We start from the raw sequence: 16,961 nt of genomic DNA, 5'->3' as shown, positions 1-16,961 counted from the left end.
GCCCATAACACAAAATCATCCGGCCCGCAGGCATATTTTTTTACAATTAGTTTTCGCGACCTGGGAACTACAGCCAGTCCCGGGGCAAGTGAGCCAACCTGGACTCTACTGCCAGACCTGGGGCAAGCGAGCTGACCTGGGAGCTACAGCCAGTCCCGGGGCAGGCGGGCCGACCTGGGAACTACAAGTCCTTTGACCCACCATGTCCGCGCTGACCAGCAATCACCCCGTACACGATCACCATCCGACACACTATAGGGGCAATTTAAAATTTACCAAAGCACTTAACCTACAAACCTGCACGTCTTTGGAGTGTGGGGCAGGTAAGCCGACCTGGGCGCTACAGTCAGTGTCACACTATCCAGGGACAGAGCAACCCACTCAAATGGGCTTTCGTCTGCACCCTCAAGCACTATGGCTCTCCAAAATTGGCCCTATATAGCTGTCTAACTGTTTTTGTCACCTGATCAAGGTTCACCAACTGAAAACATTAACTCTGGACTTTACCTCCACAGATGATGTGTGATCTGCTGATTTTTTATTTTTTTTTAATCACTTTTTTGCTTTTTGATAGCTGTAATATTTACCATTCCTCAAGATGCATTGCAGCAACGTTCCTGCTCATTAACTCCACCATCCAAAAGGACAAAGACAGTAATCACCACTATTTCCCATTTATATTCCAGATCTTCTGACAGAAATATATTGCTATTCCTTCATCTTTGCTGGGCAAAACTCCTGGAACTCTCAACCTAACATCACTTAGTACCTTTGCAACATAGATTACAGCGGTTTAAGTAGGTGGATAACTGCCACCAATTACGGATGAGCAATAGCTACTGGCCTTGTCAGCCATACCTTCATCTCATTAACAAACAAACTGAAAAGAATATCCGTGTCTATTTTAAAAATCTGGTCATAAGATCCAAGAACTTATTCATGGTACCTTCTCTCAAACATTTATGGTCAAACCAATCCCATAACCAAGTAGAATAATTACCTTGCATTCCAATGACTTCAAATATTAACTAATAGCACCGTTTATGTATCCTTATCAAATGCTTTTTGCGAGTCCAAACATTCCTGCATCCAAAACTGTAGTTAAATTTCCCCAAGTGCTCAGTCACTCTGGTCCTTAATTACACATTTTAGGAACTTCTCTACAATAGATTATAGACCAACGGATTTGTAATTAACACAAAATTAAAAGCATATGCAAAATCACACTCCTGCAGTACTGTTTAGTCAAAACAGTCAGGTTAAGGCATGGAAACAAAATTATAAGCACCAACAATAGCAATTATCCAAATAACTCTCCTTTTCCTCATGGGATTTGTTGGTTAGTAAAATATTTCTACTATTTAAGACTTAAAAACACATTTATTGTAAAAGTGTGACATCCCTTGCACTTGGTTTACTTCTATCAGATCTCGAATCGGCCTTTTCTAAAGTTAACTCGTCAGCCTCTATAAATTTTAATCATCATCAATTCATGTCTAAAATCCATTGATCTAAACAATCTAAAAATGTTTAAGTACTTGTGCGACTTTTAAAGAATAAGAATTAATTCCAGTCTAGATGACAGGTCTATGACCTGAAACGTCAATTATCGTTTCCCTTCCACAGATTCTACCTGATCCACTTAGTTTTCACCTCCTTTTTTACTTCAGATTCCAGCATCTGCAATCTTGTGTACATTAAAGAATTCATGGGGGTTTTATATTCAGATTTTCAAGAAGGTATGTGTGACATTTAGTTCAGATCTTCAGTGGGAAACCCAGCTTTACTTTGAGCAGGCTGCAAAGAAAAGGCTTTCAGATCATCTAACCTAAATTGGTACTTTTGCTCTGCATGAGTCCCTTGATTTCTAAACCACATGTATCTTTGCATAATGTTGAGCTTCTGCTGTTGGAATAACTTAAGTCATACACCATGATTAAGATCCAAAGACTATATTAACGTTACAGCATAGGTAACTTCATCATAGCACATTACTCTAAAAGTGAGAGAGTAAGGGCAGGGAGGCTTTCTGTTAAACTAGTGGGTGTAGCTACAAAGTGTGACGCATAACATCAGTCACTGACCTACATCCGCCCTCTTAAAGAATTCAATGTCAGTACAAAACCATTGACTAAATAAGGCATGCACAGCAATTGATAATAAGCTGGAAGAAAGTCAAACATAGCCCGGGTACTTCACGGTGGGCTTGCAAACACGACCAGCACGTGTGCGATATAAACCATCTCCATTTTCCCCACCGGGGAAAGAGCCGGTGGCTTCACAGGTGACGGAGACTGAACCAGCATTCCCGATGATGAAACGGGACTATGGCGCAGGCAGAGGGGGCATCGCCACCCACTCGCAAATAAGCCGTTGCAGAAGTGGGTTGTTGTGCTGGTGGAGGCGGATTAATGCTGCTGGACACGGACGGAAGTACACGTGTACTGTCTGGATAATACGTAGGTGGAGTGGCTCATTCACAGGCAGGATATGTTGTCTGTTACGCCTGTAGGTGCTGCCATCGGCACTGACCAGATATGAACATGGCTCAGAAGCAGTTCCAGAAATTACACCAATACGGTCATGGCCTTGGTCAGTCCGCAAACGAACCACCTGCCCCTTGGTTAATGGTGGCAGTAGCCTACTTGTTTTGTCATACCACTGTTTTTGAATGTCACGCGTTTGTTGTAACCTGGACTGGACTTCCGATGGTGGAACCACCTGTGGGATCAATACGTGATCCGCCACAGGCACCGTGGCTCGGGTCTGCCTCGACAATAAACGTTGAGCAGGTGAACCCAAAATGGGGTCATGGGAGATGTTGCGTAAGTTGAGTAGATCCAGGAACACGTCTGAATTAGCTCTGTACAAACGTTCCATGAGCTGTTTGGCACTCTTGAAAATCAATGTCAAACCATCCTGAATACGAATCGACAAGTACCAACTACTGTTTGCCATGCCACTCGAATATGTCAGTTGCCAATGTAGACCACGGGAGTACAGGAGCTGGATGTGAAAGAAGTGGTTGCTTTTGTTGATGAGGTGCCAAGCTGTTGCACACTGCACAGGACGCCACATTCTCGGTGATGTATTCGGCCATGCCAGGCCAGTAAAACATGTTTCTCGCCCGTAGGACGTAGGACGGTAGATTCAGCGCCTGGGTGCCCTGCGTGGGCAGCGTTTAAATACGTGCTGTGCAGCAAAGCAGGGACCACAGCCTTGTGTCCTTTTACAATAATGCCGTCCTGCAGCACAAGCTCATCACAGAAGGCAAAGAAAGGCCGAATTGGCAGCGGAACATTGTAGTTTTGTCAGGCTTACCACGCTTAATGACGGAGGCAAGTGACCGTAAAGTACTGTCAGCAGCAGTGTGGGCAACCAAGTCCTCCATGCTGGACGAGGGAATAAAAGTCACAGTCATTACGACAAAGTCATCATCTGGCGAGGGCAGACCCTCGCAGGTTTTCCGGGGTGCATGCACGAGAGTGTCAACCAGGTGCATATCCATACCACGTTTGTAGATCAGAACAATGTCATATTTTTGAAGCTGCCGCAGCATCCGCTGTAGGCGCCCTGTAGAGGCATGAATCGGTTTGTAAAAGATGCTGATCAGAGGTTGGTGGTCAGTTTCAATCGTGACCGTTTGTCCGAAGATAAAGTTGTTAAATTTCTTGCATGCGAAAACAACCGCCAGCAGCTTTTTCTCAATTTGGCGGAACCGCAGCCAGACCCGGGGCTCGCAGGCGACCTGGGAACTGCAGTTAGTCCCGGGTCTCACAGTCGACCTGGGCGCTACAGCTAGTCCCGCAGGCGACCTGGGAACTGCAGTTAGTCCCGGGGCTCGCAGGCGACATGGGAACTACAGCCAGTCCTGGGGCTCGCAGGCTAACTGAGCGCTACAGCTAGTCCCAAGGCTCACAGGCGACATGGGAACTACAGCTAGTCGCGGGGTAGTGAGGCATCTGGGAACTGAAGCCAGTCCCGGGGCACGCAGCCGATCTGGAAACTGCAGAAAACTAATTGAAAAACAAGTGAAAACTATTATTAGTAGTATGTATTATTACTAACTTATGTATTATTAGTATATATTATTATTAATTACTAATTTAGTTAGTATGTATTATTACCTCCATTTATTAACTATGGCGATAGATGTGGCCTGCCATCCGCTCACAAATATGCAATAAAGGTTGCCGACCCCTGGACTAAACCAAACCCTTGATCCTGTCCCGCCAGCCTTTTTTTTAGAAGTTAGCAATTCAAAATGGGAGTGTGTCTTCGACGCAGGTGCGTTTTCATTACCGGGAAATACGGTAAATTTGAAAGGGGCTAGAGCAAAAGAAGTACAGGTGCACAACCTTTTATCCGAACATCCAAATAACGAAAAGCTCCGAATAGCGGACATTTTTTCGGTCCTTGAAGAAAGGTCCTTGAAGACATTCACCGAGGGCGGCCCGCAGAGGTGACAGCGGAACCTCGGTCGGTCCTCGAAGAAAGGGGAACTAAATCCCCATTCATAAAAGAGAAGGTGTGGGTATATTGCGCGGGAGGGTTAATAATTGACAATCTGCTGCTGCCTGCCCGCTGAGTTAAAAAGTTCCCACGGTAGACTCACGATATACAGTGTATACAGTGTATCGTGAGTCTTGCGTGGGAACATTTTAACTCAGCGGGCAGGCAGCAGCAGATTGTCGCTCCCTTCAGTTTCACCCCACCTACACCCCTCTGCTTCCCGGCCATGTGTGTGACCCCTTCCCTCCCCTCTCCAGCTCCCCGCCCATTGCACCGGCGCGGGGGCTTTGCACTGTCTTCAGGTCGGCGATGCCAGCAGGTCAGTGCCAGTCACCGGAGACGTCAGGAACAACTGGACACCGACCCCCAGGCCCACTGCAAGCACGGATATCCCAGAGACCCACAGCCAGCAGCAGCCCAGTCCCATTCCAACTCCAGAGGAACACGCTCCCCGTAGGGACATAAGCTGATGGTGTGCAAGGTGCGTCTTGTTCTTGGGGTTGCGGATGAGGGGGCGCAGCTCGGGCTGTGATGTCTCCGGCCACCCCCTTGTACAGGAGCTGAGACGTCCTGTACAGGGGGGTGACCGGAGACGTCCTGTCAGCTCCTGTCCAGGGGGGTGGCCGGAGACGTCAGGACCAACGGGACACCGACTGCAAGCACGGAGATCCCAGAGACTCACAGCCAGCAGCAACTCTAGCCCAGCCCCGCTCCAACTCCAGAGGAACCGGGTTGCGGTTGAGGGGGCGCAGCTCGGGCTGTGGGCGAACTGCCACTTTTCGCTGTAGCGGCCCATCGGGGAGCGGGTTCCTGTTGGTCCTGACGTCTCCGGCCACCCCCCTGGACAGGAGCTGAGAGATGTCAGGACCACCAGAAGCCGCTCCCTGATGGGCCGCTACGGCCACAAGTGGCAGTTCGCCCACAGCCCGAGCTGCGCCCCCTCATCGGGACACCGACCCCCAGGCCCACTGCAAGCACGGAGATCCCAGATCAGCAACTCCAGCCCAGCCCCGCTCCAACTCCAGAGGAACACGCTCCCCATAGGGGCAGAAGCTGATGGTGTGCAAGGTACGTCTTGTTCTTGGGGTGGCGCAGCTCGGGCTGTGGGCGAACTGCCACTTGTCGCCGTTGCGGCCCATCAGGGAGCGGATTCCTCTGGAGTTGGAGGGACAGGGAGACACAGCGGCGTTTGAGAATGGTGGGCAATCACTTCCAAAGTTCTGCCCACACAGTCAGTACACCTCTCCTACACTTGTCTCCCGCACTAAGATCATCTGCAGAGAATGATCCCTAACCCTCCCTATTGTCTCCTATTCTGCAAGAAAAAACTACATTGAAGACTCAAACTCGCGATCGAGTAACTGCCGGGATCGAGGCGCAAACTCGCGACCTTGCGGATATGAGCCGAGCACTCTACCACTGAGCCAGCCGTTAAAATCTACGCTAAAAATCTTCCAATCCGAAAGCCGAAAAATTCCGAATTACAAAAAGTGTCTGGTCCCAAGGCTTTCGGATAAAAGGTTGTGCACCTGTAGTACAATTTCCAAGTTGAAACCTGGGATGAAAGGCAGGTCTGACACAGTAAATAGCTGCAATAAGTATTGCAACTTAAAGTAATAGTGTGAGATCTGTAGGATAATAAAAGACACATATACTGAGAAACTGTTGGAAAAATAAAAAAGATAGAGGAAGCAACCTTGAACTACTCTGCCATAACTCATCCCAGTTAGAAGAGATACCTAAAATGTAATGTAATTAGGGATGATTGGCGCCATCTGAGACCACTGGGAATGAAATTACAAGAGGATTGAAAGAATCTCTATGCACATACATTTTTAAAATAAACATATTAAAATAAATTATGTTGTATCATGCCAATACATACTTCTTAATCAGTATGTGGTTAGCAATATCATTATTAAAACGACTTCACAAAATTGTTTCCTGGTGTGGCTACAAAATACGGCTTTATATTTTATACTCTTCACTTTTAATCTCAGTTAAATATTTTCCACTTTCTCTTTTAAATTGTTGAGTACCTTTTATTCAAAAAAGCGAGCCAATGTTCTTGTAGTAGGATGCAATATCATTGTAGTGAGTAAAGGTGCATGTTGGGGCATGAGGTTTGAGAACTGCACAGATGAGTGGAGTTGTGTATGGTCAGTTATTTGGGACACAACAGATACTTCGTTAATTGCATAACAACGTTTTTTAAAATTTCATTGATGTTAATAGAACCATAGAGCTAAGCAGCACCGAAATATTCCCTTCATCCCGCCACATCCATGCCATGTTGCCTAACCGTGCTCGTCCTACTTGCCTGTGCCTGACCCATACCCCTCCAAACCTTTTCAATCCTATCTTTGTCTTATCTGCCAGTTTCTAATAGCACATTGAATAGAATTCATTCCAAAAAAATATGTTGAATAGAATTCATTCCAAAAACCAAAATAAATAAATAAATAAATATCTGTGCATTTAGTCTCATCTTGATCACTTCCTGTTTGCACTGCATATTGATTTTAGAAAAAAACGCTACCACTTACGGCTGCGATTTTTGGGCATCTTACTCAGAGTCCCTCTCCACCGCGCAGGACAAGAGGATTTTTCCCATCGATGAAAAATAAAAGACTTATTAATGTTTAAAAAATGTTGAGATTCTCTCTCCTGTCAATCAAGCCATGAAGGCCACGCCTCTTCCGGTGGGATGGACTATAAAACCCGGAAGTGTGGGCGTGGCTTAATCTCTGCAAGATGCGGGAGCGACAGGTCACGACTCGCTGTCTGATCTGTGAATCAATTGAACACATTGAATGTCTGATCTGTGAGTGTGGTTTTTATATGGTTTTGTGGTGTTTAATGTGTTTTTATGGTGGTTTCACCCTGCTTGAAATGGTATGAGATTGCATATGAATTTGGTGGCCTTGCAGCCTGCTTGAAATGGTATGAGTGCATTTGGATTTGGTGGCCTTGCACCCTGCTTAAAATGGTATGATACTGCATTTGAATTTGATGGCCTGGCATCCTGCTTGAAATGGTATGAGTTGCACCCTGCTGAAATGGTAATTTGGTGGCCTTGCACCCAGCTTGAAATAGTATTTCAAGGAATAGCCATGAGTTAACTGCCAGCCCACCAGCCGAGAGTGAGTGAGCTGCCAGCACACCAGGCTTGAGTGACTGAGCTGCCAGCTGAAGAATCCATTCAGCCCACAATGTCCATACTAGCCCTCTGGAAATGAGTCCCTTCAGCCCACAACACCCATACTAGCGCTTCAGAAATTCCCCCTCCCACTGGCCACCAATATTGGAATTGGTGGGGAGGTGGAAAATTACGTTGGGGGATCAGCCCCTTCCCATGTAAACATGGAACCCAACGGGTCCCCCTTAGTCTGGTATATATATATATATATTGTAAATGCTAATTAATGATTTTTTTGCTTTACAGAATCCAATCTAACTTCTTTTTTAGAACGTGACAACAGTTTAGAAATTCACCCTAGACACACACACACACACACACACACACACACACACACACACACACACACACACACACACACACACACACACACACACACACACACACACACACACACACACACACACACACACACAAAACACACAGGAGGCACACACACACCACATCAACGATTGCACATCTGATGCTGCCGTCCATATCGCTGCTGACATCAAGGGTAAGTACAGTGACCAACACTTCCTGATCCTCAGCAACATCTTTTTTGACTCTATTCAATCTAAGTTTTGTGGATATTCTGAAGATATTAACACATCCCGAAGGATCAAGAACATCTTATTCCATGTGAAATTTGAGACTGAGAGCAAGTATAGAGCCATGGTACAAACGGCTACCCCAACCCCAACAACTAGAGTAGCTGAACTACTATCTATCTACACCTCATTGGAGAATTTGTGCACCTATCCCCCCCCCCCATCTCCCTTCTGTTTTTTTGTTTTTTTTCTGTTTCTTGTTTTTTTGTGCTGAATTGTATGTATGCACTGAGTACGAGCAACCTATCTATCTATATCTACCTCCAGAATGAAACTGCTGGATTTGCTTTAGCAAGGTTAAGTAAGTGACCACAACATTTTTTTCTCTATTTTAAGTTTTGTGGATATTTGCAGAAAAACGTTATTCACATCTTATTCCTGTTTATAGTGTACCTACACTGTGAATGGCTTGGTTGTAATCATGTATCGTCTTTCTGCTGACTGGTTAGCAAGCAACAAAAGCTTTTCACTGTACCTCAATACACGTGACAGTAAACTCAAACTCAATTGTATTCCTGACAACTCCAACCACCTGAAAATGCCCAGTTAGTCAGGTGCAACCTGAGGAAGTAATCAATGAACTGCAGGTTTTTGCCAGCCAAATACCTGGAAGTGTGAGCTGCTTTCTTCTTCAAATGGTTAACCCTAAAATCGATAAATCAGCCTGTGGATAATCACGAGTTGACTATATTTCTTAATCAGCGCCATATGATTAATTCCTTGTGCAACTGATTTTTCATCACCTGCCTAAGCCTGTACCACATATTCAAAGAATTTTAAATTACACCTAGTCAATTCAGTTAAAAGTTAATTCAAATGACTCAAATCAAACAATTTCCTAACCTAGTGCATCCTATGATTTTTGTGATGTATGTTACCAAGAGGAACCTGAAGATGGTCCAGCAGCTTTATAGATTTGGATATGCAATTATGAAGTTCCTGTCTCCAGGAGTTTCTACATTTCACTTATAAAAGTTACAGATTTAACACAATGTCCATCATGGGTACTGAGCTAAGTTGCTGTCTCAAAAAGGCAGCCAGCATCATCAGAGACCCAACACCACACTGCCTACACTCTCATTGAAGGTGTAGGAGCTTGAAAACTAATGTCCAGGTTCAGGAGCAACTTTTTCACCCAACACCAATCAGGCTATTAAACGCTACCACTTCCAACTAAGCAAAATGGATGAATATTTTGCAAAAATGAAACATTTAAAAAAATCCATATACCTGGCACACTTAAGCTTCCTGAGAATTAAGCCAAGCTTGTGGGCATTCATTAACTTAATAAACCAATTCAACATCAGTGAATAAAGTAGTTAATAAAAACAAAGATCAAAATATTTGAAGGTTTTTTTTGATTGGTGCTTTAAACTATTTCTGTATTTTATTTTGCAAAAATAGTTTCCATTTTCATAAGAAGGGTACTAAATTAAACTTACAGGATGCAGTGTTTCCTCTTGGCGTCTAGCTTGACTCTGTCGATTTATGAAAGACCGTGTTAAAAGCTTGTAGTGGTTCAGCAGGCATATGATTACAACCACCATCACAGTCATTACTGCAACTATGATGATTATCTTGACAAATTCTTGTTCAGCTGAAATGACAAAAGAACAATGTAACTTGTTTAAAATGTTCAGTACCATTATACAACATTGATGCGATGAATCTAATTAGCGACTACCCTCAACATTTCCTTTGCTGTGACAATGGTTTGAGGACCTATTTTTAAAAATCTTGAGTCCGGCGAGTTTTGAAGCAGTTAAATAGTAACACATTTTAAGAAATGACTCTAATGCAAAACAGAACAGTCATATAAACTTTTTTTTTGTTGCACCTCTTCTCTAAAGAAAAACATCTCTTTCAACATTTCTGTTGAAATATCAAACCATCGTCCAATTTTCTGTTTCAGGAGGATGCAAAAAGTCCCTATTTTTAAGACCCGATGATTTCTCTCAGAGTTCTGGTCAATAATGAATAAAGATCACAGTTATTTGATCATTATCACATTGCTGTTTGTTGCAGCATGCAGTTCACAACTTGGTTGGCTAAATTGTCAAGTATTTCATTAGCTGTAAAACACTTTGGGGTATTTTGCGATTTTGAAAGATGCATGTAAATCAATGCAAGTCTTTGTTGTTCCTTTTACCTTTTCCCCAAATCCAGCCATTTGATTGCACAACCTTGACAGTGGTGACATTCATTTCATCATTCTGCATGATAAAACATCGATTTTACAATGTAGAGCCAGCTGCACTTGACCATGTTTCTTGAGGTGAAGTGACTTCAATGGTAGACAGAGAGAAACGGAACAGTGTTGTTGCACTGCAGATATCACAAGTACCCAGGTGCTAGACTTAAAGACAGCAGCATGATAACCATGAATCAAATGAAATCACTGGTAGAAAACATATGCTGTAGCAGGATGTTGCACGTGGAAACATAACCATTCTTAGCCTTGCTACTTTTGTTTGACAAAAGCTTTCTTGCCAATTGTTTACTGAAGTTAAATAAACAGGAAGAGAACTAGACACTTCAATTTGAATCCTTCAGCCAGTTTACCGCAAGGGAAACTGGAACAAACAGTGTGAGTGTGCTATGTCTAACAAATCGATGGGACAACACCCAGCAGATCAAGAGAGGATTTGTGCTTCTTGCCTTACTAATCTGGCTTTTAAAATATCATCTTGTAATAGATATTATCTTCACATATATTTTTGTTAATTTATAATGCAGTAGGATTCCTTTATTTGGAATTGAACTATATACACAAACACACAGATCCCTCCATGACATTGGGATAAAGACCCATCATTTATTTTTTTGCCTCTGCACGCAATTTGAGATTTGTAATGGAAATAATCACGTGGTTAAAGTGCACATTGTCAAATTTTAATATAGGCCATTTTTATACATTTTAGTTTCACCATGTAGAAACCACAGCAGACCCCCCATTTCAGGGAGCCATAATGTTTGGGACACAGCAAAGTCGTGTAAATGAGAGTAGTCATGTTTAGTATTTTGTTGCTTGGATGTGCTTGGATTTGTTGCAAGATGTGGCCCTTGTGGCAAAAGGTATCAGGGGGTATGGAGAGAAGGCAGGTACAGGATACTGAGTTGGATGATCAGCCATGATCATGTTGAATGGCGGTGCAGGCTCGAAGGGCTGAATGGCCTACTCCTGCACCTATTTTCTATGTTTCTATGTTGCATATCCTTTGCATGCAACGACAGCTTGAAGTCTGCAATTCATGGACATCACCAGTTGCTGCGTGTCTTCTCTGGTGATGCTCTGCCAGGCCGGTATTGCAGCCATCTTTAGCTTATGCGGGTTTTGGGGGCTAGTCCCCTTCATTTTTCTCTTCAGCAAATAAAAGGCATGTTCAATTGGGTTCAAATAAGGTGATTGACTTAGCCACTGAAGAATTGACCATTTTTTAGCTTTTATAAACTCCTTTGTTGCTTTAGCAGTATGTTTAGGATCGTTGTCTTGCTGCAGAATGAACCGCCAGCCAATGAGTTTTGAGGCATTTGTTTGAACTTGAGCAGATAGGATGTGTCTATACACTTCAGAATTAATTATGCTACTACCATCAGCAGTTGTATCATCAATGAATATAAGTGAGCCAGTACCTTCAGCAGCCATACATGCCCAGGACATAACACCTCCACCACCGTGTTTCACAGATGAGGTGGAATGCTTTGGATCTAGGGGGCGCCGTCCCGTATGGTATGGCTGCCCAGCCTGCAGCTGTCCGTTTTTTCTCTCTTTTTTAAAATTTTTAGTTAGTTGAGTTTTTTGTTCTGGAGTTCTAGCCTTTTTTATGTGGGGGGAGGGGGAACTGCTTTTCTAGGGTCCCTACCCGGTCGGAGAGGCAGCTTTTCTCCGGGCTGCACCGTCGACCCGTCCTCGTGGCCTACCAGCGGGCCTGGAGCGGCGTTTCCTGTCGGGGACCGCCTAGAACCTCGGCTTCAGCACAGCGCTGGAGCGCTATCGTGGAGCGGGCAATGCCCTGCCCGGGTCGCTGCGCTGGAACTCCTGTGAGCTGAGACCGCCGATAAAAACATCGTGGAGCTGCGGGTCTGAGGAGCGGCCAGCTGACTTTTCATTGAGAGCCTGGGATCTCTCAGCGAGATCACCAGTTGTGGAGCTCCATCCGGCGCGGCCTTGTTGGCTTCGGAAGCCGCGGCCTCCAGTACTGAAGCGGCTGTTCCAGGTGTCCCATGCCGCTGTGAGGATTCTCCCGACGCCGGAGCACCATCACCCGGCGAGAACGGCCTGGAACATCGGGCCTCCGTGGAGGCAACTGTGGAGGCCTCAATAGGCCCGACTATGGGTGAACTGGGGATGGGGACTGGATATTGTGCCTTCCCTCATAATGGGAACCATTGTGGGGGGATGTTTTTATGTTTAAATTTCTTTATTACTGTTATGTCTGTATTCTTTCTTTATGTGCTGCATGGCAAGAAACATTTCACTACACCTAGGTGTATGTGACCAATAAAATAACCTTTGATCTTTCTCACCTCCATACTTTCCTCTTGCCATCACTCTGATATAAGTTAATCTTCGTCTCATCTGTCCACAAGACTTTTTTCCAGAACTGTGGTTGCTCTTTTAAGCACTTCCTGGCAAACTGTAACCTGCCCATCCTATTTTTGTAACTAACCAATGGTTTGCATCTTGCAGTGAAGCCTCTGTATTTCTGTTCATGAAGTCTTCTACGGACATGGTCATTGACAAATCCACACCAGACTCCTCAATTGTGTTTCTCATCTGTTGGACAGGTGTTTGGGGATTTTTGTTTATCTATATTACTAAAAGTAATATCTTGACCACTTCCTGTTTTTCTGTTACATGATTTTTGAAAAAACGCTGCCACTTACGGCTGTGATTTTTGGCCATCTTACTCAGTCCCCTCCGCTGCGCAAGACAAGAGGATTTTTCCCATCAATTAAAAATAAAAGGGTTATGAATGTTTAAAACATGTTGACATTCTCTCTGCTGCCCTGCTGGTGGGTGGGAAGGGACTATAAAACCCGGAAGTCTGATACCTCACTCAGTCTCTACAAGATGCAGGAAGCGAGAGGGTCACGTCTCTCTTAGCTGTGAATAACACTGAACACATGTACACTCAACTGTGAATGCCCTTAATGTGGTTGCTTTGAAATGCTGCAATGCAAAATGGTTGTTGGTGGTGGTAACTGCTTTGAAATGCTGCACTGCAAATGGTTGTTGGTGGTGGTAACTGCTTTGAAATGCTGCACTGCAAATGGTTGTTGGTGGTAGTAACTTGACAACTTCCTGTTTGCACTGTATATTGATCTTAGAAAAAACGCTACCACTTACGGCTGTGAATTTTGGTCATCTTACTCAGCCCCCGTCAGCTCATCAGGTGCAGATAATTCTTCCCATCAATGCAAAATAAAAGTGTTATCAGTGAAAAATGTTGAGAATCTCTTGCCTGTCAATCATGCCATGAAGGCCACACCCCTTCCAGTGGGAGGGGGAGGGATTATAAAACCCAGAAGTGTGGGTGTGGCTCAGTCTTTGCAAGATGGGGGAGGGAGATGTCACGACTCTGTCTGAGCTGTGAATCAACTGAACACACTGAATGTCTACTGAACGGTGAGTGTGGGGTTTTGTGTGGTTTTATGGTGGTTTCACCCTGCTTGAAATTTTTATGAAACGGCATTTGAATTTGGTGGCCTTGCACCCTGCTTGAAATGGTATGAGGCTGCATTTGAATTTGGTGGCCTTGCACCCTGCTTGAAAGCATTTCAAGGAATAGCCATGAGTTAACTACCAGCCCACCAGCCGAGAGTGAGTGAGCTGCCAGCACTTGAGGCATTAACAGCACTAGCATTTGGAGGTCTTGCATCCTGCTTGATGTTTCATGAAACCGCACTTGAGTTTGGTGGCCCTGCACCCTGCTTGACGTGGTAGGAAACTGCAGTTGAGTTTGGTGGTCCTGCACCCTGCTTGGAGTGGTATAAAACTGCACTTGAATTTGGTGGCCTTGCACCCTGCTTGGAGTGGTATAAAACTGCACTTGAATTTGGTGGCCTTGCACCCTGCTTGGAGTGGTATGAAACTGCACTTGAATTCGGTGGCCTTGCACCCTGCTTGAAATGGTAGGAAACTGCATTTGAATTTGGTGGCCTTGCACCCTGCTTGAAATGGAATTTCAAGGAATAGCTGCGAGTCAACTGCTCGCCCACCAGCCGTGGGTGAGCTGCCAGCACACCAGGCTTGCGTGACTGAGCTGTCACCCCAAGAATCCATTTGGCCCACAATGTCCACACTAGCCCTCTGGAAACCAGTGCCTTCAGCTCACAATACCCATACTAGCCTAAGGTTTGCCTGATGTCTCTAACAGTTTTATTCTTGTTTGTCATTCTCATAATGGCTTCTTTGACTTTCATTGGCACAACTTTGGTCCTCATGTTGATAAACAGCAATAAAAGTTTCCAAAGGTGATGGAAAGACTGGAGGAAAGACTAGGTGCTGAGAGTTCTCTTATACCTGCATTAAGGAGGCAATTACACACACCCGAGCAACAGCAAATGCCTGTGAAGCCATGTGCCTGAAATGGGGGGACTACGTATAAACACAGCTGTAATTTCCACATGGTGATACCAAATATATAAAAATGGCCTTAAATAAAATCTTACGACTTCCGGTTGCGCCATGCTGGACTAGCAGTCGCAACTTTTAGCTCCGCTGCTGTAGAAACGTGATTTTTCGCGTTAAAATCTGGTCTGGAAGTCGGGACCAATTCAAAAACTCACCGGAGCCCCGGGACGTCGTGCCGATGACGTCATCAGTAAGCGCCGCAATTTAAAACGGAAGAAAAAGCACTTTAAATGAAAAAATCGTCTCCAGCTCAGAGCCCTCAGAGAAACATCTCAAAACTGCTGAAAACACAGAAAACTGAAGAACAGACCTCTGAGGTGGATTATGGAATGGCTACAAGATCTAAGACTGAGATGACTACTAAGGAGAAAAATGAAATGGAGGAGATAAAGAGCTCGGTAAGAGATTTGAGAAAGGATATTGAGGCTGGAAACTCAAAAATGATGGAAAATATGAACGTTAAATCAATGGAAAATATGGCAAACATTAATGCTGGTAATCAAAAAATTATTGACTGCATTGGCATTATACAAAAAGGAATTGAGGATGTGCATGAAAACCTAATGGGGAGAATTAAGAAAGGCGAAGAAGAAACTGAGAAGAAGTTTGAGGCTGTGAATGTAATTGTTTCTTCACATGGAACTGAAATAAAAGACATGGAAACAGTGGTTGAACAAATGGCTGAAGATATGCAGGGAATGAAGCTAGAACTAGACAGCCTCAAGAGTCAACTGGCGAAAGTCTCAGATAAATGCCTTGATCATGAAGCTCACTTACGATGCCAAAATCTACGAATATTGGGACTAACAGAAGGGGCAGAGGGGAACAATGCTCGTGAGTTCACTACCAACCTAATCAAACATGTACTCAATCTACCTGTGGAACCGGAAATCGAAGTGGCACATCGAATACCTAGTTTTAAGCCAAGATCTCAAGCAGATCCAGCCCACCCACGACAGATCATAGTCAAACTTCGGGACATTTCAGCACTTGAAGAGCTGATGAAAAAAATCAAATATGGAGGGAAAATGACCTTTGGAAAAGACACTATCAAACTCCTCCGGGATTATCCCTATGAGATCGTTCAAAAGAGAAAAAAGTTTGAACAGACAAGACAGATTCTCTATACAGTTAAAGATGTTGGATGTGGCGTTTTTTATCCGGCCAGAATGCGCATTACTTTCAAGGGAAAAGAGAAAACTTTCACTAACTCGGACGCATCTGATAAATATGCCAAAGAGATTGTGGCAGTGGCAAAAACAGAAGATTAACCACACAAGCGGGATGATATGGACAGTTTCTTGCCTTTTATTATCTCACAGAGAACACCCGAAGACAAGGGAAGAAATAATATTCACTAAAAGTTTAAAATGGAAGAAATTTTCCACGTGCGTTTGTCTAGACATTTTATCTCCTTTGGACGCCTTGGAATTTAACTCAAGGACATCCTTTGTTCAAAATGAAGGAAAGACTGATAAACTAAACCAAAGATGAACAGCAGAGCCGAATGTGGAAACATTACAGGGATGAATGGCGAATTAAGATTTTAAAACAGTTTTACAAAATATAGAGAATTAATAATAATAATAATAATAATACTAATATAGAAATATAATGGAAACTAACCTGAACTATATAATGGGTAAAATGTAATAATCTGCTAATAAGACTGACTAGCTCGTATATAGAGATGACACATTTTAGAATTAAAGTAGATAATACTGAAAGGTTAAGTGTTATGTAGTTCTTGTGAAGAAGGGAGGAGACTCAGGTACCTGGCATAATTCCAGGAGCCTGTTTCTGGTTAACCCTTACAGCTAACTGCTTACTTTTATCAAATATATAACTAACTATAAATAATTAGTAGATGATAGTGTTAGATAAATATATAAAGTGTTGGATAAATAAATTTCACAATAGTTGAACACAGATCGGATAATGTCTGAATGAAATATATATATATATATATATATAGATATATATATATAATGTAATTGGGTGAAATATTGCTGATTTTGAAATG

At 43.7% G+C, this 16,961-nt stretch overlaps 1 protein-coding gene across 2 annotated transcripts in view; it reads right to left on the bottom strand.

The window, feature by feature from the left end:
- ldlrad4a (low density lipoprotein receptor class A domain containing 4a) overlaps nucleotides 1-16,961 on the bottom strand; it is a 174,450-nt gene that overhangs the window by 20,862 nt on the left and 136,627 nt on the right. For both annotated transcript variants that reach the window (XM_055634362.1, XM_055634361.1), the window contains exon 4: nucleotides 9,744-9,898. In XM_055634362.1, coding sequence (XP_055490337.1) covers nucleotides 9,744-9,898 — 155 coding nt within the window. The remainder of the gene's footprint in view (nucleotides 1-9,743; nucleotides 9,899-16,961) is intronic.

The sequence above is a fragment of the Leucoraja erinacea genome, chromosome 4 (genome assembly GCF_028641065.1).
Source record: "Leucoraja erinacea ecotype New England chromosome 4, Leri_hhj_1, whole genome shotgun sequence".
Taxonomy (NCBI): Eukaryota; Metazoa; Chordata; class Chondrichthyes; order Rajiformes; family Rajidae; genus Leucoraja; species Leucoraja erinaceus.
Note: the sequence above shows the minus strand (reverse complement) of the source record. Positions and strands in the feature narration are given on the sequence as shown.